The 9795-nt window shown below is 41.9% G+C and overlaps 1 protein-coding gene across 1 annotated transcript; it reads left to right on the top strand.

Moving 5' to 3' along the window:
• The first annotated feature begins 5364 nt into the window (after positions 1 to 5364).
• On the top strand, positions 5365 to 7475 carry LOC126064584 (protein FAM90A27P-like). The gene is made up of 3 exons (XM_049863791.1): positions 5365 to 5459; positions 5904 to 6012; positions 6681 to 7475. The coding sequence occupies exons 1-3, from the start codon at positions 5365 to 5367 to the stop codon at positions 7473 to 7475; spliced, it is 999 nt and encodes a 332-aa protein (XP_049719748.1).
• Positions 7476 to 9795: the final 2320 nt, after the last annotated feature.

Genomic DNA, 9795 nt, shown 5'->3' on the forward strand with positions numbered 1-9795 from the left:
AATCATTCCTTGAGGAAGTTGATTTTGTTCTCAAGTCTTCAGAGCAGAAAGAATTTATGTCCAAGGAATCGCCTGTGGCCAATATAGAATGAGAACAGTGAATAGAGAGGACTGCTCCTGATGCTTCTGAAGGAGTGAAGGGGAGGATTAATGGTCCAGTGCAGACGGGTAAGGTAAGCAGGTTTGTGATGTACTTTGGAGCCTGAGGTTGCAAGGAGTACTGCTGTATTACTGGTGAAAATGGGGCACAGCGTCACACCATCTTGTTACCTCTAGGTGTGAGTACAAGGTCAGTTTCCTACTGGATGCCCCTGCCCCCAGGGAGAGATGAAGTGGAAGTCTGACTCACACTGTCTCATTATAGCAGGGTGGGTTGGTGCTTCATTCTCACTGTGCCACCCTGATACCAAGAGAGGGGAAAGCAGACGAAATCACCTTTCCTGGGTCCGTTGTGATCTACTTTGTTGATGGTAGGTGTGGGCATTTGCTCAAATGCCCAGCAACCCTCTATGACTCATGGAAGAAATGAGATTGTAGAACTGTTTTGCACTGCCATGTTCAAATTCATTGCTGCTGGATGGGGGTGGAGGTCCAAGTTCTTGGGGTTCCTTAGTGATGACAGATGGGAGAAACCTGGTGCTTTTATTAGCTCTGACTTGTTCCATTTTGTTCTGTATTGCTATAAGAAGGGGGTAAAATTTAACTTCCCCATGGTGCCCCCGACCGTATGTTACTAAAGACAAAAAAAAAAAAAAAAAAAAAGACTTCTACCTAATTCAGGTGGCAAAGACATGGATGGTTATCTGCCTGCTAAGTGATTTAGCCTATGTTAGTCGGGAGAAGCCTACAGTAGCCCTGCTTTCCAGTCTGGCAATCTTGGGTTCTCAAGCCCCTTGTGTTACATGATTCAGAGGAAATCTCTCTCCTGCATCACAGACTTGGGATATTACAATCTCTAACAACTGTGTGAGCCATTTCCTTGTTAAAAATCTCTCTCTCTCTATTTTTGTGTTTTACTGGTTTTGCGTCTCTAGAGAATCTATTCTAAGACAACGCCTCAACATAAAGAAAACAGAAATCCTCACAACTAGACCAATAAGCAACATCCTGATAAAGAGAGAAAATATTCAGAATCAACGACCATGGAAACAGCAGACAAGAACTCAAGTGATACATTGTATTGGACAAATCTGCTGTAAATGACCTCTTGAAAATGTTAAAAAACAAAGATGTCCCTTTGAGGACTAAGGTGCACCTGACCCAAGCCATGGTGCTTCAATCATCTCACATGCATGGGAAAGCTGCAGAATGAATAAGAAAGACGGAAGGAGAATTGATGCCTTTGAATTGGCGTTCAATATCAAATATGCCATGAACTGACAGAATTGCAAGAAATTTGTCTTGGAAGAAGCACAGCCAGAAGCAAGAATTTCAAGACTTTGTCTCACATAGTTTGGACATACCATCAGGAGGGAGTAGTGCCTGGAAAAGACATGATGTTTGGTAAAGTGGAGGGTCAGGGAAAAAGACATTCAAGGAAATGGATTGATACAGTGCTTGCCACAATGGACTCAAGTATGCAAGAATTGTGAGCATGGTGCAGGATGGGGCACTTCTCCACTCTGTTGTATATGGGGCGACTATGAGTTGGAACTGACTTGACAGCACCTAACCACAGTGGGAGCATGTATTTGCTTATTTCACATAAGTGAGATCATAGAGTGTTTGTCCATTTGAAAACCAGAGACTAATGGATAGAATATATTGCCCCTAAACAGCGCTTCACGTATAGTAAATTCTGAAATGTCAGAGTTGGTTTTGCACATCAGTAAGGTAATAAGTACTCCCTAATGCTGGATAGGTGCTCTGGTGGCACAGTTTTAATAGCTCGGCTGTTAGCCAAGTGTCGGCAGTTGGAATCTACCGGCCACTCCTTGGAAACTCTATGGGGCAGTTCTATTCTGTCGTATACGTTGGCTATGAGTAGGAATGGACTGGGTGGCAACGGGTTTGGTTTTTTTGGTTGTTAATCTTGGACGAGAACAAATGTAATCATATGCCTGTCTTTCATAATTTGTAAACATATACCTGAAATGTATCAAGGGCTATGTATAGAATTGGAAAAATATAGACATGCATTAGAAAATTTAGAGTAAAAGTTTCATGAGTTCAGGGCTTGGAAGATTTTTTAAAAATTATAAATAAAAACTACAACTGCTAATATTAAGCTGGAAATCTTAAAGAACAAATTGACAAATTAGATGCTTAGATTACCGTGATCGAATTAGATTAACAAGATTAGGTAAATGTCATTGGATTAACTTAAACTGAATTTGATTGGATTGATTGCCTTAGAGTGAATGGTTTACATTACATGGGGGGTTGGATCTAAAGATATGATTAGATCCCTTGAGACTGGAACTCAGCAATTACCTCTGCTTTAAAAAACCAAACCAAACCAAATGAAAAAAGTAAAGAAAACAATCAAAGCCATTGGAGTGGAGTCAGTTCCAACTCATAGTGACCCTATAGGATATTGGATAACTGCCTCATAGGGTTTCCAAAGAGCAGCTGGTGGATTTGAACTCTCTTGAACTTGGACTCCATCTTCTCGTCTCTTCAGCCTGGCAAAGTCCAAGAACCTGCCCACCCTACCCCACTGTTCCCTCTCAAAGGCCTCTGCCATTCCAGCTCAGCCTGAACCCATCTCCTCTTTGAATACTTATCATGTATCAACTCATGTGCATATCCTGCTGTGGCCAGGTGCCTATCCATGAGGTCTGAATGGACCGTGTAGGGTCATGTGCCTTGAGAACTTGTGTCCTTGAAGGTCTGAGGAGGGCAGATGGTCAGTACTTTTGTGCCCAGTGTTACTTGTCTGGGAAGAAGCCTGGACCCTATGACCTTGGTGGCCAGGACCTGACACTGTCCCCACAAACATCCAGCTCTACCATCTTGGTCCCAAATGAATGTCTGGGCACTTTCTTTCACACTTTCCCTCCCTTCTTCCTTTGGATTCCTTCTCTAGCTAGTAGCTGCTTCGGTTCCCAGATTTTTGGTTTTTTTTTTTTTAAATGGAAATCTTAAACAACAAAATAACGAATTAGATGATTAGGTAACAGTAATTGTATTAGGTTAAGTAGATCAGGTAAAATTGATTGGATTAAGTCAAACTGAATTATTGACTGATTGCATTAGATTGAGTGAATTACATTACAAGGGATCCCACCTCAAGATTTAATTAGATCAAGTGAGTTTGGGTTATGTTGGATTCATTGAATGTGATTGGATTTGATTGATTGGATTAAAGAGCTTACAAATCACATGACGTTGAGACAACCTAAAAGCTTGAGAGTCTGTCATTCTTGGTCAGTTGCTTCTGGTCTTCTCTCCGGGTTTGTCGCCTCGTCTCCTGGCTAACTAGGCCATGCAGAGTCTTTGGGAAGGACTCTTAGTCCCTATTTTCGAAACACGCTCAGAGTGACCTTTCCTTAGAAGTCCTGGAAACTGCACGACAGAGCCTTCCCAGTGACCATCTGTTGAGGATCCGTTGACAGACAGCCAAAGACAGCTGGGCTTCAGGTTAGTCTTTTTTCTTTTTTTTAATTTTAGTTCTTTTCAATGCTCAGAGGAATAGTACTTGTGAAAATCTACAGTGGTTTGACTCTTGGTGTTGAGGTAAATATTCCTTAGCATTTTAAAGACTGATAAAATGCGTCATTCTTAATTCTAATTATTACATTAAGATTTGACTTTCAAATTAAAGATATTCCAATGCCCTGTCTGGGATAGTGCATGAGAAGGTATAGAGTCCTGGTAGTTTTGCCAAAGTAATTAAAAGAGTAAATAATTCAATGGTACGTTCTTAGTTAATGTAAATTCATTGAGCATTTATTAGAAACAAGTTATAAAGTGAGATGATGAAGGTAAACCACTAAGCAAAACAGTCCAGGTCGTCAACTGTGAAGGTCCCAATCTACTAGGGGAGACAATAATTTATGTGTTAATTTGTCATTGGAAGTTGCCTCCTCTCATGTAAAAGGCGAAGTCTTGGTATTGTAGTAGTTAAGCATTGGGCTGCTAACCCCGAGGTGGGCAGTTGGCATCCACCAGCTGTTCCTTGGCAACCCTATGGGGCAGTTCTACTCTGTCCTATTGGGTCGCTATGAGTTGGAATTGACTCAACTGCAACATGTAAAGGGTGGAAAGTTTAGCTTTTAAGAATAGAACATTTTTTTCCCAGACTTTTCTATACATTTGACAAAGAAAGAACAGACATAGTATTCCCATAGCCTTCTATCCTTTTGTAAGTCTGGGGAAACTTTGGCTTTTTTTTCCTAATACAGTTGATTATGCTAAACTATAAAGATCAGAATCTGGCATTCAATGGTGTAAATTCTAATTCACTAATTATGTGTCAAGAGTTTAGTCTGAGGGAGGCTCCCTTTGTGGGAGGAGATAATCATTGCAGAGAATGAGATCATGTTGCAAGCATAGGAAAATGATTTAGGTTTGACTTAGTGAGCAGAGAGGCACCTTCATGCCCATTGGGAGAAGAAGGTCCATGAGGAATTTCGTCTCCATTTATATAAAATATTTTCCTTATCTTGTGACTCAGGAAACCAAAAATCAATTTCTGAGGAAGACTGGCCTGAAGCTTGAAGGAGCTGAGGCAGACGGCCGTTGATTACACATAGCGTCAGCCCCAGAGACCCCATAAAGCCCAGACCATGAAGAGGCAAAGGAGAGGACCGGTGGCGCAGAGGGCTCCCCAACCAGAAGAGGAGGATCCCAGGGTAAGTGGAGGCTTGGACCTCCCAGGAACCAGAAGGGCTGCATGCATTCTAGAGAGATGGTTGGAACATATAACCTTCTATGTTCTTATCTCAATTGTTCTTTCTCATTCAAGGCTGGTCTGGTTTGTGACATTCTCACCTGGTTAATTAGCCCATACATAGTTTTTGAGGGGCTATCTTTCTCCCTATTTAGTGTCCTTTCCAGCCTAGTGTTTCTTCAGTTTCTTGAAATCTGGCTCAAAAACCTCATCCTTAGACTCTCTATTTGTTCCTCCCAGTTCCCTGCTCTGACACGAGCAGGACCGTAATCTCCTGAAATTCCTTACACTTATCGGGCCATGTGCAGCTGTTCCCTCCAGCAAAACAAGACCTAACTATTAAAATCTGATATTATCTTGACCTTTGAAAGCTGCCTGTTATTTTTGCTGAGTCACCAAGCACCCTTCTTCTCTACCCACAGAGGAAGTGCAAGAACTGCAGAGTCTTTGGGCACACAAGAAGAAGTAAGAGGTGCCCCATAAAGTGCTGGAGTGGGGCCACAGTACCCCAGGCCTTGGGCTCAGAAAAGATGAAGAAGGAGAACCTGGAGCCAAAGAAGCCCCAGGAGCCTCAGACCCTTTGCCCCTTTAACAACTTGGAAAGAGAGAAGGAACAAAGACAAAGGTGAGGAACACGGAAAGTCCTTGGGTATTGAAGTAGATGATGTGTTTTCATATCTATGGTGTGTGCCCAGCTATCTCTAGAGAAGGACAGAGAAATATCCAAGAGCTCAATATGCTCCAGCTCTTCACATTCAGGAGATAATTCTAGTCCCAGACAAACACTAAGGTGAGGGGTTTGGGCATATCTTGGAAGTTTGCACATGGTAGGCACAAAACAGTAGACTTTAACTGAAAGGAGAGAATGGACAAAATCTAGGGGGCTGAATGAGTTTGGAGGATGAATCTGAGGTGAGGGATAGGCAGCTTTGGAAAAGATCACAGTGATTCAATACCCCCCTCATCCCAAAACCATGAATAGGACTGGGCCCCTGGAATTCTAATCCTAGGTTAGGACAATAAGTTGGGGCATGTCCACTTAACAGGTTTTTTTCTGTTTTCCAATCAGGGAAGAAGAGCATGAGAGGAAAGCTCTACTCCAGAAATTTACCAAGAGACCCAAAGAGAAACAACAGCAAAATTGGAAGGAGTCGACAGAATCTTGTGACTACTTAAGGGTGAGTCAACCGGGTTCCCCACTCTATTTTTCTTCTTTGTAAGCTTGATTTTCTTCACTCTCATTCCCCTTCTGTGACAAGTGCCTTCAAAATTGTATTCTGGCCCACAGGATTCCAAATTTTTTGTATACATTTCCATGGCCATTTTCCCTTTGTTGCTTTGTTTTTGTAATATTTCTGGCATGCCTACCGAAACCACGCTAGTGGGAGCATTTCTGTGCATAGGTGTAAGTGAGTTAATCAGATGCCTTCCAAGAGGTAGACTCGCACATGGGATAATATGCATCTTTTCAGTTGTGTTACATGTTTCCAAATATCCCTTGAAAACACATGAGCCCTCCATCCGTCTTCAAAACACCTTTAGCCATGTCCACTCCATAGAAGTCTGTAGGAAAGGGCTTGCACTACATTATTAAGCAAGAAAGGATAGTACAAAAGTTGATAGTTTTCAGTCTGATGGGAACAATATATCCAGCTGATGTTGTAGTTTATTTCCGCTGAGCCTAACTGAGGTTGGGTAGCTCTTCATATACAAAGAGACTGCCTGTATTTCTTCTACTGTTAGAGAGAATTTGATAACTTCCACGCGTTTATGTTTGGTTCATTTTTCTTTTCTTCTCGACTTGGAGGAAATCCTCATATATATCCTGTGGTGTTTTCTCTCACAGCATCCTTGCAGGCCCATGCCCTTTCACACTACCAAGACGGGATATGTCCTGGGCCCTGCTCTCAGAAACTGGCCACCTGTAAGGAAACCTGACTGGAAATCCATCTTCCCTGCATGGTATACTATCCAAGATCATGATCTAAGTTTCTGCTCATGTCATGGACAAACTAAAGAAGAAGAAGTGGATATCACTGGCTCTTCTCAGCCAGCAATCAAACACTTTGACCAGGACTCTACCGTCATGGCCAAGACAACGGACAACAGATGTGATGCTTGTGCTTATTATGTTTCCCAGCCGGCCTCAAAAACCCTTGCCCTGGGCCATGTCCTCAGCCCCCAGGCACAAGCCGAGGGTCCTGATAGGATCTCAAAATCCAGTCCACAGCCTGCCAGAGGTAGAAGGGGCCAGGACTCTCCACTCAGCATCCAGGCAGTAGGAAAAAGATCTGCCCAGACACCTGAACAGAATTGCTTGAATCCTGCAAAGAAAGCGAAACTCACGACCCTCCAGATCCTGAAGCAGAAGAGTCAGAAACCTAAATTGCGAAGTCGCCAGCCTCTCTCCAATACAACTGAATTTGGACCCAAAGGGTCACCCGAAGTCACCAGGATGATAGACCGCCAGCCTCCACACAGCACATCTCTACTGAATACTGTCGAAGCCAGCCCTATCATTCCACCTGCACTTTCTAACCATGTTCCACGACAGCCTCTCAGAATCGTCTTCACAAGAGTGAACAATGGACAGTGGAGCTCCAGGTTCAGAACATCTTCCCCCTCTCTCCCTCCTGAGTAGCCTACACCTCTTGTTGAGAGCCCTTGTGTTCTTGAGAAGTGGGAGAGACACAGTGCCCGGATTCTACTGAGGCTTCTGGCCTCCTTTTAAGGAGAGTGACTGGGATTGAGACCTCTATGGTTGGGATCCTCAGCCTTAAGCCTGACGTGAATTGGTTGTGACTAAATGACCCAAGAGGAGAAAGATGCAGGGAACAGGGTGTATTTGTTGAATGACATCCTCAGATGTGGTGTGAGTGCAATGGTGGAATCTTAGGTAATATCGAAGGACAGACATGCTGAGACTGCCTATTTTAATTTTGTATATTAAGTTGTATATAAAAGAAACCGTATGCAAGAGGCCTATAATAGTTTCTGTAATTTAGTTATTTTGTAAGAAACTAAGTTATATGGGAGTAAATATTCCAGTATAATGTCACTGGAAGCTATGCAATTAAGTGTATTTGGTGTGAAAGTGACTAGATTTTGGAAAGACTTAAAGAGCCTTTCAGTGGGGTCTGTCTCATTTAAGCAGTGCCCTGTACTGAGTCTGTGGGAATGTTTAAGTGGAAACCGTTATTGGGAACAGTCTATTGATCTTTTGCTCTTAACTTTTACTGTAAAGCTGTACTGTAAATTTTCTTCAATATTAATAAAATTCACTAATATGACATTTTATCTCTGCATTTTTATTTGCACATAATCTAAACACCAAAGTTCCATATAATATTTATCCATTTGATTAACTTGAGAGTAAACTAAACTTCCACACCCACAGTTTATTCTTGGACCTAGAATTTGCCAGAAATGCAGACTTTCAGGTGCAAACCCTGCCCTACTGCATCAAAGTAGCAATATTCTCAATTGATTCATGTGCAGATTAAGTTGTGAGAAGCACTTCTTGTGGACTGATTTGTCTCATATGAGTCACTTGGTGAATTTTAATTTACATGGGTGCTCAGCCCAGAAATAGAAGTTCACTGTGTGTTGCGTGAGGCTTGGGCAAGGGGATTGTTAAAGATTCTGCAGACGAATCAAATGTTCCCCAGAGTGTGAGAAGCACTGGGTTATTATGGTGGGCAAAGCTAATTCTTCAGGGTTTTGCTATCTACATTTTCCACCCTGATCAAGAGAAAGAGGCTGGCCTTTTAGGGAGTTTGATTTCCTTAGGAACAGCAAATAACTTGCTTCTCCCTCCATATGCAGCACCTGTTTCTAGAGTGCTTTTTTATTTCTCCGGGACCTCATTCCTTTAGCATAGCTACCTACTAGTTGACTGATAAGGTGCATAAGAAAGATGTGGAGATATCAAGAAAGTGAAGAGACAATGTACAGATTGGGAGAAAAGAATCAGGAGCCATATCTAATAAGGATTCAAAATCCAAATTTCAAAGAGAAGGAAAGCAAGTTTTACAACTTAACCACAAATATACAAACAACCCCATTAAAAAATACAGTCAAAGGTCTTTGTTACGGATTGACTTGTGTCCCCCTACAGTGTGTCAACATGGCTAGGCTGTGATTTCCAGTATTGTGTGATTGTCTACCATTTTGCCATCTGATGTGATTTTCCTGTGTGATGTAAATCCATGATGGAAGACCATTGTAAACTGGTTGTAAAATAAATAACATTTACTGAGATGATAAGATAAACATTTTGTGTACACTTATGCATGTGCATATTTTCATACATAAGTAAACAAAAATACCGAAACCTGCTGCTGAAGAGTTAGTTTTGATTTGCATGAGACTCTATAGGACAGAATAGAGCTGCCCCATAGGATTTCCAAGGCTGCGATCTTTTTGGAAGCTGATTTCCACATGGTTGGACCTCCGATCTCTGTTAGCAGCCAAGTGCTGAACCCTGCTTAGCCAGGCCTTGATCTCTCTCTCTCTCTCTGAATATTGGCAGCTAAGCTCTCATCCACTGTGACACCAGGGCTCGAAATATATATGTTGTTGTTAATCTGGTGGTCGTGCCTGTTGAGTCAACAAAAATCCCGGACCTTGACTGTCCTGACCTGGGGCATTGGGGAACGGTTTTGGAGATTTTTACTATGCTTTGAAGAGAGGATCTTTACAATCTGGAGAAAAAAAAAATCCTTTCAGAAATGACTGTGGTGTGATGAATGTGGTTTCTAAAAAAGCTTCTGATATGGTTTTAATTCCTTTATCCAAAGCTGAGGTTTTCCTTTTGTGAACAAGAAGTATTTCAAACTAGCTCCATTCTTAAGGATTACAACTAATACCAAATATTTTCTTTTAAATGTTTCAGTTCTCAATCCAGGTGAACAGACTTAATATTCAGGATCTTGTCTAGATGATACTATAGCAAATTTTTC

Source organism: Elephas maximus, chromosome 21, assembly GCF_024166365.1.
Source record: "Elephas maximus indicus isolate mEleMax1 chromosome 21, mEleMax1 primary haplotype, whole genome shotgun sequence".
Lineage (NCBI taxonomy): Eukaryota > Metazoa > Chordata > Mammalia > Proboscidea > Elephantidae > Elephas > Elephas maximus.

What these genes read in the sequence shown, in the direction of transcription:
- LOC126064584 (XM_049863791.1), top strand. Translation starts at nt 5,365, where the DNA reads ATGAAGAAGGAGAACCTGGAGCCAAAGAAGCCCCAGGAGCCTCAGACC. An exon ending in GAGAAGGAACAAAGACAAAG is followed by an intron (nt 5,460 to 5,903) that starts GTGAGGAACACG and finishes TTTTCCAATCAG; the next exon opens with GGAAGAAGAGCATGAGAGGA. An exon ending in AATCTTGTGACTACTTAAGG is followed by an intron (nt 6,013 to 6,680) that starts GTGAGTCAACCG and finishes TTTCTCTCACAG; the next exon opens with CATCCTTGCAGGCCCATGCC.